We start from the raw sequence: 15,519 nt of genomic DNA, 5'->3' as shown, positions 1-15,519 counted from the left end.
ATGGTGTGTTAGTTTCTGCTGTATAACAAAGTGAATCAGCTATACATATACATATATCCCCATATCTCCTCCCTCTTGCGTCTCCCTCCCACCCTCCCTATCCCACCCCTCTAGGTGGACACAAAGCACTGAGCTGATCTCCCTGTGCTATGCGGCTTCTTCCCACAAGGGAAGATTTTTAAATTTGCAAAGATGAGAGCTTAGAATTGTACAACGCTAGAGCTAGAGGAGTCTTTTAGAAATCATAGAATCACTTGGAAACATCTTAAAAATACAGGTGCCCAGGCCCTCCCCCCAGAGATAGATCATGTGTGTTCTTTAAAATCTCCATAGATGATTCAAACATGCATCCCTGGCTAGAATCGCTATTTATCTAGTCCAAACCTCACTTTGCAGATGATGAAGCTGAGACCCAGAAGTTTAAAATGTCTTCTCCAGAGTCAAACAACTGGTTGATTGCAGATCTGAACTGAATCCCAAGTCTACTGACTCCCAGCCTAGTGTTTTTTCTACTGAACCTGCAGCTTCTTGCCTTACTTATATCAGCAGGAAATCAGAATGGTTCCTATTGAATTATAAATTTTCCCTTTAAATTAATTTTTATTTTTATTTAATTGCCCTGTTTTTATAACAAACAGAAATATTCAAGTAGTATGCATTTTAAGGATTTTAAGATTAATATGAAAAATAGTCTCTTCCTTTTGTTAAAATTAAATATTTGGGAAGTGTTCTATACTATGAATTCAGTATTCACTTCATTTAGCTACAGAAGTTGGAAGATATAATAAACTAAACCCTGTAACCACAAGGTTTGTGTATGCTGACAACACATTAACAGCATGCTTCACTCAGGTTGAGAGACTGCTTTTCTCTGGAGTTAGCATTCACTGTGCTTATGCCAAAGGTGAAGTACAAGAGTGCAGAGTCATGCCCTGGCTAGATCTATCCTTGGTGACTTTGTGGCTTTATATAAAGAGACAAACAGATGCTTTATTTTCAAGAAATCTTTAAGATCCATTATTACCACCCCAAATATATAGAGAACAGGGAAGGAAATAATTTTTTTTTTGAGAGCTTGCTAGATACCAGACAATGTGCTGAGTCTTTTCACTTGTGTTTTGAATTCACAAAGCAACTCTTGAGAGACAGGTTTTATTATTACCTCCTTTTACAGATGAAGAAAATGAGGCCAGGAAAGAGGATGAATAACTTGTCCAGAGTCACACAGATAGCAAGTGGCAAAGTCAGATCCTGAACTCAAAGCCTCCTGGCTGCAAAATATAGAACTATACTATATATTTTTTTAACATCTTTATTGGAGTATAATTGCTTTACAGTGTTGTGTTAGTTTCTGCTGTATAACAAAGTGCATCAGCTATATGCATACGTATATCCCCATATCCCCTCCCTCTTGTGTCTCCCTCACACCCTCCTTATCCCACCCCTCTAGGTGGTTGCAGAGCACCGAGCTGATCTCCCTGTGCCATGCAGCTGCTTCCCACTAGCTGTTGGTTTTATATTTGGTAGTGTATATATGTCAGTGCTACTCTCTCACTTCGTCCCAGCTTACCCTTCCCCCTCCCCGTGTCCTCAAGTCCATAATCTACGTCTGTGTCTTTATTCCTGTCCTACCCCTAGGTTCATCAGAACCATTTTTTTTTTTTTTAGATTCCATATATATGTGTTAGCATACGGTAATTGTTTTTCTCTTTCTGACTTACTTCACTCTGTATGACAGACTCTAGGTCCATCCACCTCATTGCAAATAACTCAATTTCGTTTCTTTTTATGGCTAATATTCCATTGTATATATGTGCCACATCTTTATCCATTCATCTGTTGATGGACACTTAGGTTGCTTCCATGTCCTGGCTATTGTAAATAGGGCTGCAATGAACACTGTGGTACATGACTCTTTTTGAATTATGGTTTTCTTAGGGTATATGCCCAGTAGTGGGATTGCTGGGTCGAATGGTAGTTCTATTTTTAGTTTTTTAAGGAACCTCCATACTGTTCTCCATAGTGGCTGTATCAATTTACATTCCCACCAACAGTGCAAGAGGGTTCCCTTTTCTCCACACCCTCTCCAGCATTTATTGTTTGTAGATATTTTGATGATGGCCATTCTGACTGGTGTGAGGTGATACCTCATTGTAGTTTTGATTTGCATTTCTCTAATGATTAGTGATGTTGAGCATCTTTTCATTTGTTTGTTGGCAATCTGTATATCTTCTTTGGAGAAATGTCTATTTAGGTCTTCTGTCTCTTTTTGGATTGGGTTGTTTGTTTTTTGATATTGAGTTGCATGGGCTGCTTGTATATTTTGGAGATTAATCCTTTGTCAGTTGCTTCATTTGCAAATATTTTCTCCCATTCTGAGGGTTGTCTTTTTGTTTTGTTTATGGTTTCCTTTGCTGTGCAAAAGCTTTTAAGTTTCATTAGGCCCCATTTGTTTATTTTTGTTTTTATTTCCATTTCTCTAGGAGGTGGGTCAAAAAGGATCTTGCTGTGATTTATGTCATAGAGTGTTCTGCCTGTGTTTTCCTCTGAGAGTTTTATAGTGTCTGGCCTTACATTTAGGTCTTTAATCAATCCATTTTGAGTTTATTTTTGTGTATGGTGTTAGGGAGTGTTCTAATTTCATTCAAACAGTTGGGGAGATGTACTATGTTCTTGGATTGGAAGAATCAACATTGTGAAAATGACTATACTATATTTTGTCGGATTTTACAAATAGAACTATGAGGAGGTCATTGTCTCCCCAATATTCCTTACCATCCACCAAGACCAGATACATAGGTCTCTTAATTCTGAAGGGATTTACTACTAATCAACAGAGGAAAACAGACAAAACACAAAACCAAAGCAAAAATGGGGATGTTACAGACAATACAAAAATCTTAAAATGCCTTATTTCCCTTTTTTTTCCTAATCTGTATTTTCTGACTCCCTTTTTAAAAAGGTTCATTCATCTGACAAACATTTATTGTACCTCAGATATGCTAAGCACAGTGCTCACTATATAGAAAGGATATAACCCTAGGATGGTTCCAAATGGCTCCTGGTTCTTGTGCTAGGTCCCCTTCCATCTCCTTTTCCCTTACTCCATTAATGATGGGATCATTGTTCTTACAGTCACTCCAACGAAAACTTCCAGACCGTTTCTTAATTCTTATCTCTTATTTGCCCTCCTCTGATCCCTTATTGATACTCTGTCTATAATATCTTTTCCTCCTTGCCTCTCTCCTACTACCATTTTGCCTGGTTTAGGTCATGTCCTCCTACCTTTACTTTCAATGAAAATCTAGTTGATCTCTACCTCCAATTTCTCTCCCTACCAATTAATCCTGTATACTATGCCTGAATCATTAATCTTCCTAAAGCACTGACAAAGCCATTAATGGCTCCACATTTTCTCCAGTATAAGTTCTACACTTTACACCTAGAAATCAGTCTATCAACACTTAGCTTCTGATAATCTTCCAACCTTCACCTACATCCCTACTCCCACTTCATTCCAGACAAACTGGACTACACACTTAAAGGCACTTTCCTTGCCTCTCTGCCTTCTTAATGCCCTTCAACATGCATGCAACTCTACCTGCCTTTCAAGAGCCCACTTTCATGCCACTTTCTCCTTGAAGTCTTTCCTGATCTGAGCTCTCCATCCATTTCCCTCTTTTGAATTCCCATTCATATTATTTGTGGCTTATGGGTTTCTTCTTTGAGTGTAAGCTACCTTACACATCTTTGTATCTCCCATGACACCTAATATTAGGTACTCAATAGGTGTTCATTGACTAAAAGACATGTATATATTCATTATGTATTCATTATAACATAATAGGCTTAAGCTCAGTGAGGGTAGGAACTATGAGTATCTTATCCCCATTCTGATTTTCTAGCCCCTAGCACATAGGAAACACTCAATAAACATTTGTTCAGTGTGATACATTACAGTTACCAGTTGTCAGGATATAAATTTCCTGATGACCCAGTAGATATCTGGAAATACTACTTTGTTATATTTTTTTAAAGTATTAGTTACTTACGTTTCTTCATTTAATATTGACAAATACCCGTTGGTAAAGGTCATGTATTAATATTCTCACTTTACAGAAAAGGAAACTGTGTCTTAAAGAAATCAAGTAGTTTGTTTATGATCATATAGCCAATGAGTTAACAGAATGGAGTCTAAAATTCAAGTCTTCTGATATGAAGTTTAGCATCCATTTTCTTGGCCAAGGTGGTTTGCCCAAAGGCCTGTCTGGTTCCATCTGCTTTAGAATTGTTGAGGTTAAACTATTGCAATCATGCTGTATGGAATAGAATTAAGTCCTGATTGACCCAATGTCTGTACGTTGGATGTTTTCAAAATCAAACAAACAAAACACAAAAACTGTTTTCTGAAGAAAATCTTGGCCCTGCCTGTGGACACTCCCTCCAAGGTGAGATGCCTGTCTGTTCAGGCACTCTTCTTCTTGTGGGCTTCTACCCCTAGTTGGGTTTGCTGTTAAGGTGTAGATCTGATTTCAGCTGGCAGCATAGAGAGCAGGTCTCCAGGTATTTGCCAGGCAGTACAGTCTGGCCCTTACCACTCCTCATAGTCATTGAAGGCATGAGGGGGAGAGTCAGGGAGCCTTGCTCGATGCACATGCAGTCATTCCCTTTTCATGCTCATATATTCTTAAATCCAGTCACATCAGCAGCCAGCTGAGCACCTAGCCTCCCACAGCTGCTTTTCCTAGATTGCTGTTTGCTCATTTGCCATCAGGCTGGATATTAAGGATCGTTGTAAGAAACAGTCCTCTGAAATTGTTTCATCTTTTATAAGGATATTATGGGACATTCATTATAATACACCATGTCTTTTATGAAAATTTCTTGAGAGAAATCTGTCTGACCTTAATACAAAGAATGCTTTTACCTCTCCAGAGCAATTGCTTTGTTTTTACCCTATGGACATTGTGAATGTTTAACTTAACACTCTCTGGTTAGCTGCCAAAAAGCAAGAGCCAAATTTGTGGCGCACCCATAACAAATGTACTCTATGCCTCGTTAACTTCGTTCCTGGCTCCAGTTTATATCTGTGCTCAAGTTATTCTTTCCTCTTAAGAAAATCTTAATTCATGCCATCTTATTTTATACAGATAGATATACACACTCATCAACAGCCTTGTATTACTTCTGATAGTTCATATTATGATGTACTGTATGCACAAAAAAACCGTCTTTGGTGCTTCCTAGCTACCTCATTACTTGAGGTTTTTTTTCTTCAGGGGTATATTTATTTTTCTGTATGGGTTTTTGTAGGGTTTTGATTACATGAAAATGGTTGTGTCACAAAATTTTATTGTTTTAATAGTGTAACCAAGTGGTAAAATAACTAGTCTAATGGCCAGAATTTATTAAATTAATGTCACTATTCTAGCCCAGTCTTTCATAGCAGTGTTATTTTCTTACAGTATGCTTTGCTTTGTACTCTCAATCTGCATGTGACAGTTTATTGCTTTATGATATTTAGAAGTATTGTTATGCTGCCAAGTGAGTGCATAGCAGTGACCTCTGTTAGGTTCAAATATTATATTACCACACTTATCACATTTCTTGTCTCTGTTAGCACCTTACCTCAGGTGATCATGAGCATATTAATCTTACTATATGACTTGTCTTGCTCCCACTCTAAGTTAGTCATGCCTTTGTTTGAACAAGGTAATATGAATGGATATTTGTTTCCAAACCTCATTTCCTTTGATTAGTTTGGAGTTCTATCCAGATTGTCCAATCATCTTACTAATATCATCCAATTAATAACATAAGTACTATTTGTACAACATTTTATACTCTTTTAATACCTTCGAGTAAAATGATTTGGCCTTTTCTACAACTCTCTGGGGCCATTTTACAGATGACCAAAAACAAGGACAAAATCAAAATCAATTAAATGACTTAATTAGGATGATACTAGCAAATCAGTGGTAGAACTAGGGCTAGACCCAGGTCTCATGATTCCTGTGCCACACTACCTTTCAGTGCCAGAAGAATTTCTGTAGTCTCTGTCATACCCCTTGAGGTTAAAGATGGGAAAGACTGTCACTCATGTTCATAACTGGGCAGAATCAGGAATGAATTTCATTTGTATTACCCTCATGATTTTCTGTTCTTGAAATTACAGTTCCTTTTAACTACTCTAATCACTGTCACTTTCCATTATGGAATGAGGAAGCAATATTTTATCTTATCTCTTGAAAATTAATTTTGAAATGGAAGCTATTTCCCTTAGTAATTAGTAACATTTAAATTGGACTCTGAAAATTCATCTTTTTTTTTTTTTTTTTAAACAGGTTATTCTGTATCACAAGGTTTTTTAAATTTATTTATTTATTTTTAGCTGTGTTGGGTCTTCATTTCTGTGCGAGGGCTCTCTCCAGTTGCAGCAAGTGGGGGCCACTCTTCATTGCGGTGCGTGGGCCTTTCACTGCCGCGGCCTCTCTTGTTGCGGAGCACGGGCTCCAAACGCGCAGGCTCAGCAGCTGTGGCTCACAGGCCTAGTTGCTCCGCGGCATGTGGGATCTTCCCAGACCAGGGCTCGAACCCGTGTCCCCTGCATTGGCAGGCAGACTCTCAACCACTGCGCCACCAGGGAAGCCCTGAAAATTCATCTTTAATATAAAAACAATTTGCCATTCTTATCATGCATATTCATTAAAGGGCCAAATATATGGTTCATGCTATAGAGTTTGGTAAAACATTAGTTATAATTTTAACCAATCTCTGCATTTAAAGAGGAGATTTTAAATCCATGCTTACTATTTCAGATGCAGAATTTCCAAAGTTTTCATTCTAACTAATTGTTAACATAAAGCACATAAGCTAGAGTTTTTTTGAGTGTTTACTCTTAGCCAGACATTGTTGCTAAACACTTTACAATTATATTTAATCCTTACCCAAAACCTTGTAAGAGTAGCTATTTATGATCCCCATTTTACAGCCAAGTATCATATTCAACAGTAAATATTGTCTTCTGCCTCTCCTTCAGCTTCTGGAATTTCTGAGCAGCCCTGGTCAGTACAAGATGGACCCAGTAGTCTTGAGTTACATGGACAGTCTACTGCGGCAATCAGATGTCTCACTATTGGATCCTCCAAGCTGGCTCAATGACCATATTATTGGGTTTGCCTTTGAGTACTTTGCCAACAGTCAGTTTCATGACTGCTCTGACCATGTCTGCTTCATCAGCCCTGAAGTCACCCAGTTCATCAAGTGCACTGGCAACCCAGCAGAGATCGCCATGTTCCTTGAACCCTTGGACCTCCCTCACAAGAGAGCTGTATTTTTAGCCATCAATGATAATTCCAACCAGGCAGCTGGGGGAACCCATTGGAGTTTGTTGGTTTATCTCCAAGATAAAAATAGCTTTTTTCATTATGATTCTCATAGTAGGAGCAACTCAGTCCATGCAAAGCAGGTAGCGGAGAAACTAGAGGCTTTCTTAGGCAGAAAAGGAGACAAATTGGCCTTTGTGGAAGAGAAAGCCCCTGCTCAACAAAACAGCTATGACTGTGGGATGTACGTGATATGTAACACTGAGGCCTTGTGTCAGAACTACTTCAGGCAACAGCCAGAATCGCTATTGCAGCTACTCACTCCTACGTACATCACAAAGAAGAGAGGAGAATGGAAAGATCTCATTGCCACACTTGCTAAAAATTAGCTGTTGAAATATATTTGTGACTCTTGAAGTCTCCTCTTTCTGCCTCTCCCCATGTATTGGATGGCTGCAACCTCAGTGCCTGAGGGAAGATGCCTGGTAGAGGGAAGATGCCTGGTAGAGGAAAGGTTAGAATTCTTACTTTTTCCTGAGAGAATGTTATCCTCTGTATTATCCTAATGGAAAGTTTCACTTTAACCCTAACTTGAGAGCAATATGTTCTGTGAAAATGTCTTGAAAATATGCACCAAAACCTTAAAACCAAGCTATCTTAACACTTACTAATTCCCTTTTGGTCTCCCTTATCCACATTGGCTTATTCCAAAGGAAAAGCAGTGATCGGTAAACCAAATTAAGACTATGTGAAGTCTAGAATGCAAGAAGAAAATTATAGAAGAACCAAAAACTTATTGCACAGCCCACATACTATTTTTTTTGTCAGAAGTGATTTGACATAACATGACCTATAACTAAATAAACAATTTAAAAGCCGTATGCCAACTCACTGTGCTATTCTGTTGATTTTTAGTTAGTGCCTAGTGACATGTAAAAGGATTGTTGTATTTTTTTTGAATTTTATTTTTTTATACAGCAGGTTCTTATTAGTCATCAATTTTATACACATCAGTGTATACATTTCAATCCCAATCGCCCAATTCATCACGCCAGCCCCCCCCCACCCCCCCGCCACTTTCCCCCCTTGGTATCCATACGTTTGTTCTCTACATCTGTGTCTCAGTTTCTGACCTGCAAACCAGTTCATCTGTACCATTTTTCTAGGTTCCACATATATGCGTTAATATACGATATTTGTTTTGCTCTTTCTGACTTACTTCATTCTCTATGACAGTCTCTAGATCCATCCACATCTCAACAAATAACCCAATTTCATTCCTTTTTATGGCTGAGTAATATTCCATTGTATATATGTACCACACCTTCTTTATCCATTCGTCTGTCGATGGGCATTTAGGTTGCTTCCATGACCTGGCTATTGTAAATAGTGCTGCAGTGAACATTGGGGTGCATGTGTCTTTTTGAATTATGGTTTTCTCTGGGTATATGCCCAGTAGTGGGATTGCTGGATCATATGGTAATTCTATTTTTAGCTTTTTAAGGAACCTCCATACTGTCCTCCATAGTGGCTATATCAATTTACATTCCCACCAACAGTGCAAGAGGGTTTCCTTTCCTCCACACCCTCTCCAGCATTTGCTGTTTGTAGATTTTCTGATGATGCCCATTCTAACTGGTGTGAGGTGATACCTCATTGTAGTTTTGATTTGCATTTCTCTAATAATTAGTGATGTTGAGCAGCTTTACATGTGCTTCTTGGCCATCTGTATGTCTTCTTTGGAGAAATGTCTATTTAGGTCTTCTGCCCATTTTTGGATTGGGCTGTTTGTTTTTTTAATATTGAGCTGCATGAGCTGTTTATATAGTTTGGAGATTAATCCTTTGTCCATTGATTCATTTGCAAATATTTTCTCCCATTCTGAGGGTTGTCTTTTCGTCTTGTTTATGGTTTCCTTTGCTGTGCAAAAGCTTTGAAGTTTCATTAGGTCCCATTTGTTTATTTTTCCTTTTATTTCCACTACTCTAGGAGGTGGATCAAAAAAGATCTTGCTGTGATTTATGTCAAAGAGTGTTCTTCCTATGTTTTCCTATAAGAGTTTTATAGTGTCCGGTCTTACATTTAGGTCTCTAATCCATTTTGAGTTTATTTTTGTGTATGGTGTTAGAGAGTGCTCTAGTTTCATTCTTTTACATGTAGCTGTCCAGTTTTCCCAGCACCACTGATTGAAGAGACTATCTTTTCTCCATCATATATCCTTGCCTCCTTTGTCATAGATTAGTTGACCATAAGTGCGTGGGTTTATCTCTGGGCTTTCTATCTTGTTCCATTGATCTATATTTCTGTTTTTGTGCCAGTACCATATTGTCTTGATGACTGTAGCTTTGTAGTATAGTCTGAAGTCAGGGAGTCTGATTCCTCCAGCTCCGCTTTTTTCCCTCAAGACTGCTTTAGCTATTCGGGGTCTTTTGTGTTTCCATACAAATTTTAACACTTTTTGTTCTAGTTCTGTAAAAAATGCTATTGGTAATTTGATAGGGATTGCATTGAATCTGTAGATTGCTTTGAGTAGTATAGTCATTTTCACAATGTTGATTCTTCCAATCCAAGAATATGGTATATCTCTCCATATGTTGGTATCATCTTTAATTTATTTCATCAGTGTCTTATAGTTTTCTGCATATAGGTCTTTTGTCTCCCTAGGTAGGTTTATTCCTAGGTATTTTATTTTTTTTGTTGCAGTGGTAAATGGGAGTGTTTCCGTAATTTCTCTTTCTGATCTTTCATCATTAGTGTATAGGAATGCAGGAGATTTCTATGCATTAATTCTGTATCCTGCAACTTTACCAAACTCATTGATTAGCTCTAGTAGTTTTCTGGTGGCATCTTTAGGATTCTCTATGTATAGTATCATGTCATCTGCAAACAGTGACAGTTTGACTTCTTTTCCAATTTGTATTCCTTTTATTTCTTTTTCTTCTCTGATTGCTGTGGCTAGGACTTCCCAAACTGTTGAATAACAGTGGTGAGAGTGGACATCCTTGTCTTGTTCCTGATCTTAGAGGAAATGCTTTCAGTTTTTCACCATTGAGAATGATGTTTGCTGTGGGTTTGTCGTATGTGACCTTTATTATGTTGAGGTAGGTTCCCTCTATGCCCACTTTCTGGAGAGTTTTTATCATAAATGGGTGTTGAATTTTGTCAAAAGCTTTTTCTATATCTATTGAGATGATCATATGGTTTTTATTCTTCAATTTGTTAATATGGTGTATCACATTGTTTGATTTGCATATATTGAAGAATCCTTGCATCCCTGGGATAAATCCCACTTGATCATGGTGTATGATCCTTTTAATGTGTTGTTGGATTCTGTTTGCTAGTATTTTGTTGAGGCTTTTAGCATCTGTATTCATCAGTGATATTGGTCTGTAATTTTCTTTTTTTGTAGTATCTTTGTCTGGTTTTGGTATCAGGGTGATGGTGGCCTCATAGAATGAGTGTGGGGAGTGTTCCTTCCTCCGCAATTTTTTGGAAGAGTTTGAGAAGGATGGGTGTTAGCTCTTCTCTAAATGTTTGATAGAATTCACCTGTGAAGCCATCTGGTCCTGGACTTTTCTTTGTTGGAAGATTTTTAATCACAGTTTCAATTTCATTAATTGTGATTGGTCTGTTCATATTTTCTACTTCTTCCTGGTTCAATCTTGGAAGGTTATACCTTTCTAAGAATTTGTCCATTTCTTCCAGGTTGTCCATTTTATTGGCATAGAGTGGCTTGTCTCTTAGGCTGCTTTGTATTTCTGTGGTGTCTGTTGTAACTTCTCCTTTTTCATTTCTAATTTTATTGATTTGAGTCCTTTCCCTCTTTTTCTTGATGAGTCTGGCTAATGGTTTATCAATTTTGTTTATCTTCTCAAAGAACCAGCTTTTAGTTTTATTGATGTTTGCATTGTTTTCTTTGTTTCTATTTCATTTATTTCTGCTCTGATCTGTATGATTTCTTTCCTTCTGCTAACTTTGGGTTTTGTTTGTTCTTCTTTCTCTAGTTCCTTTGGGTGTAAGGTTAGATTCTTTATTTGAGATTGTTCTTGTTTCTTGAGGTAGGCTTGTATAGCTATAAACTTCCCTCTTAGAACTGCTTTTGCTGCATCCCATAGGTTTTGGATCGCCATGTTTTCATTGTCATTTGTCTCTAGGTATTTTCTGATTTCCTCCTTGATTTCTTCCGTGATGTCTCAGTTATTTAGTAATGTATTGTTCAGCCTCCATGTGTTTGTGTTTTTTACGTTTTTTTCCCTGTAATTGATTTCTAATCTCATAGCATTGTGGTCAGAAAAGATGCTTGATATGATTTCAGTTTTCTTAAATTTACTGAGGCTTGATTTGTGACCCAAGATGTGATCTATCCTGGAGAATGTTCCATGCGCACTTGAGAAGAAAGTGTAATCTGCTGTTTTTGGATGGAATGTCCTATAAATATCAATTAAATCTATCTGGTTTACTGTGTCATTTAAAGCTTCTGTTTCCTTATTTATTTTCACTTTGGATGATCTGTCCATTGGTGTAAGTGAGGTGTTAAAGTCCCCCACTATTATTGTGTTACTGTCGATTTCCTCTATTATAGCTGTTAGCAGTTGCCTTATGTTGAGATGCTCCTATGTTGGGTGCATATATATTTATAATTGTTATTTCTTCTTCTTGGATTGATCTCTTGATCATTATGTAGTGTCCTTCCTTGTCTCTTGTAACATTCTTTATTTTAAAGTCTATTTGATATGAGTATTGGTACTCCAGCTTTCTTTTGATTTCCATTTGCATGGAATATCTTTTTCCATCCCCTCACTTTCAGTCTGTATGTGTCCCTAGGTCTGAAGTGGGTCTCTTGTAGACAGCATATATATGGGTCTCGTTTTTGTATGCATTCAGCAAGCCTATGTCTTTTGGTTGGAGCATTTAATCCATTCACGTTTAAGGTAATTATCGATATGTATGTCCCTATGACCATTTTCTTAATTGTTTTGGGTTTGTTTTTGTAGGTCCTTTTCTTTTCTTGTGTTTCCCACTTAGAGAAGTCCGTTTAGCATTTGTTGTAGAGCTGGTTTGGTGGTGCTGAATTCTCTTAGCTTTTGCTTGTCTGTAAACCTTTTGATTTCTCCATCGAATCTGAATGAGATCCTTGGTGGTTAGAGTAATCTTGGTTGTAGGTTCTTCCCTTTCATCACTTTAAGTATATCATGCCACTCCCTTCTGGCTTGTAGAGTTTCTGCTGAGAAATCAGCTGTTAACCTTATGGGAGTTCCCTTGTACGTTATGTGTCATTTTTCCCTTGCTGCTTTCAATAATTTTTCTTTGTCTTTAATTTTTGCCAGTTTGATTACTATGTGTCTCGGTGTGTTTCTCCTTGGGTTTATCCTGTGTGGGACTCTCTGCGCTTCCTAGACTTGGGTGGCTATTTCCTTTCCCATGATAGGGAGGTTTTCGACTATAATCTCTTCAGATATTTTCTCGGGTCCTTTCTCTCTCTCTTCTCCTTCTGGGACCCCTATAATGCAAATGTTGTTGCGTTTAATGTTGTCCCAGAGGTCTCTTAGGCTGTCTTCATTTCTTTTCATTCTTTTTTCTTTATTCTGTTCCACGGCAGTGAATTCCACCATTCTGTCTTCCCAGTCACTTATCCGTTCTTCTGCCTCAGTTATTCTGCTATTGATTCCTTCTAGTGTAGTTTTCATTTCAGTTATTGTGTTGTTCATCTCTGTTTGTTTGTTCTTTAATTCTTCTAGGTATTTGTTAAACATGTCTTGCATCTTCTCAATCTTTGCCTCCATTCTTTTTCTGAGGTCCTGGATCATCTTCTCTATCATTATTCTGAATTCTTTTTCTGGAAGGTTGCCTATCTCCATTTAGTTGTTTTTCTGGGGTTTTATCTTGTTCCTTCATCTGGTACATAGCCCTCTGCCTTTTCATCTTGTCTCTCTTTCTGTGAATGTCAGCCGACATATTTGAAGAGATCAACTGACTAGAAGCAGGTCAAGACCTAACCTAATTCAACATCTAAATATTAAGAGAATCGGTTACTCAGTTCTGTGAGATCTCTTCCATTCACCATGCAAAGGCTTTCCCAGCTGTAACTTTTGCCAATACTTGATAAAGATGGTGTTAGCCCATCTTCCCCCATCTGATTCCCGGAGTGCTTTAAGAAAGGGGGAATATTAAATAACTTCATCAAAATAAAAGTCTTGGTGGACCTCTTACTTTGCTCAGTGAGTGGGCTGCCTTGCTACTCTGGATTGATAACAAGCTTTCCTTCACCTTGTCTATTAGCCATGCACACACTCTTTCCTTATATCCAAAGCTCTATAGTTTTAAAACTTATAGCTGATAACTTCCCAAGATTACGTGGTTTTTCAGATAAATATTTCTGCTTTCTGATAGTCATTTTTCCTCCCCTCTTTACCTTAATCTGACAGAATTGTTTTCAGTTAGTCATGGTGATTTGAGGACTATTATTGTATCTGAAACTTACAGACTGAAAGTTGGTTTATTTCTGAGATATAAAGGAGAAAAAGTGACCTTTCTCAACCCTTTCACTTAATTCAAAATGCAGACAATGTAATTTTTAAAATGTGGAACTAAGAGTAAAAAAGAAAAGCTATCCCTCCTAAATCATGGATATGTTTTTTCAGAGTTATTTCAGATAATGAATAATTTAAATGATATGTTAGATGCACATATTCTATTTCTAATGAGAATTAGATTGCAATGTGTATGGGACTTGAAAGCCAAAGATTAACTTCAGCCATGAAACTTATTTCAGCTACCTCCCCAGCCTAACCCTGCCCCCAGCCCGCATGGCCCAAAATAACCTCACCACTCAGTGACCACAGAGGCAGTAACCCAGTTCCTTTTAGTCGGGAAGGGAAAACCCAGTAAGTGTAAATAAGTACAGGTCACATAGCAGGCCTCAGTGAACACAAGTTGAAACTAAAAGTCAAAGAGAAAGCTACCAAAAAAGTTTCCATTTCAAGTCAGTATATTTGGGATAAAAAAGGATACCTAATGGAAGCTGGGAGCAGGAAAAAAAGATTAGGAACTGGCAATCAGCCATAGAGGTGAAATAGGGAGGGAGGGACAGCAAAAGGACACGGGTTGCCGAGGCCAGGAGTGTAGATATGATAAGAAAGCAATATTGTTTAAATAACTGTTGACTGAGGCATCTAGTCTAGACTGCGAGAGGGTCAAATTTTCTCTGGGAAAAGTTGTTGTCTTTCTGATAATGAATAGTGCAAAGTATGTCTGTTTAAATGTCAGATTGTCTCCCTCTTAAGACAGTACACATGGGAGCAATCTTTCCTGACTCCCTAAGATTCGTGCCAGAAATAAATTATTTTTTGAACTAAACTAGTAAAGTCTTAAAAAAAAAAAAAAAAAAGAAGACTAAATCTAAGGTCTCCTTTTCCAGATACATAGCATGATTGGATTGTACCACAGGTTAGTCTACTTCTGTAAAACTTTTGAGTATGCCATTTGTAAGTGTTAACATTGTAAATGACAGGAGAACTTGAGTCTACTTGTAATACTTCACTAGATACTATAACAGCCTGTAAGTTATACACCTGCTTGACCATATACCATTGATATTACATGATACACAATAGGACAAAGATCTTTTGCTGGTACTGTGCTCCCTTCTTTTAGAGTCAAAAGGATCTAGTGTGCAGAATTCAATTTAAAAATATTCAGTGGGTAAGCAGGTTATTCAAAAGTGGATTGAGCAGTTATCACACTGAACCACCCTGCTTTCAAATATCCTGTTGTATTGATCCATAAGTAACTCACACTTGTCCAACCTGTGTCTCATATGGAATTGAAAGGTCACCATATATAAACCCAGCTTCACATGGTGGTCAAAAATATCATTGATTTTTCTATTTAACACTGTCCAGATCAAAATATTTCTGCCCTTTGGCTAGGTAGCTGTTGAAGTTCCTAAGTACTAGTCCTAATTGGATCAGAATAATTTAAAAACCACAAGTGGATTATATTTCTGATATGTCTTATTATTTTTATAGTTTTTACTATATCCATATTGACTATATGTTTTAATAATAGGTATTCCATTGAAATGGCAAACTCATATGGTTATTTACTGATACTGAAATTTTTTTCTTCCATCACTTAGAAAAGGGGAGAATAGTTACAGAAATTTACATGCTATGGTGTGGGAAAGAGCATGAAT

General features: G+C 37.5%; 1 protein-coding gene across 6 annotated transcripts in view; it reads left to right on the top strand.

Moving 5' to 3' along the window:
* The window catches only part of SENP8 (SUMO peptidase family member, NEDD8 specific), a 54,324-nt gene that overhangs the window by 9,747 nt on the left and 29,058 nt on the right, over nt 1–15,519 (top strand). The window contains exon 2 of one of the 6 annotated variants that reach the window (XM_036843859.1): nt 7,040–8,199. The exons of the other annotated variants lie outside the window; for them this stretch is intronic. Coding sequence (XP_036699754.1) covers nt 7,076–7,714 — 639 coding nt within the window. The 5' untranslated portion in view covers nt 7,040–7,075 and the 3' untranslated portion in view covers nt 7,715–8,199. Of the gene's footprint in view, nt 1–7,039; nt 8,200–15,519 lie in introns of those variants that run through there. 6 annotated transcript variants of the gene reach the window in all.

Source organism: Balaenoptera musculus, chromosome 2 (genome assembly GCF_009873245.2).
Source record: "Balaenoptera musculus isolate JJ_BM4_2016_0621 chromosome 2, mBalMus1.pri.v3, whole genome shotgun sequence".
Taxonomy (NCBI): Eukaryota; Metazoa; Chordata; class Mammalia; order Artiodactyla; family Balaenopteridae; genus Balaenoptera; species Balaenoptera musculus.
The sequence above is the reverse complement of the archived record's forward strand: the minus strand, read 5'-3'. Positions and strand labels throughout refer to the sequence as shown.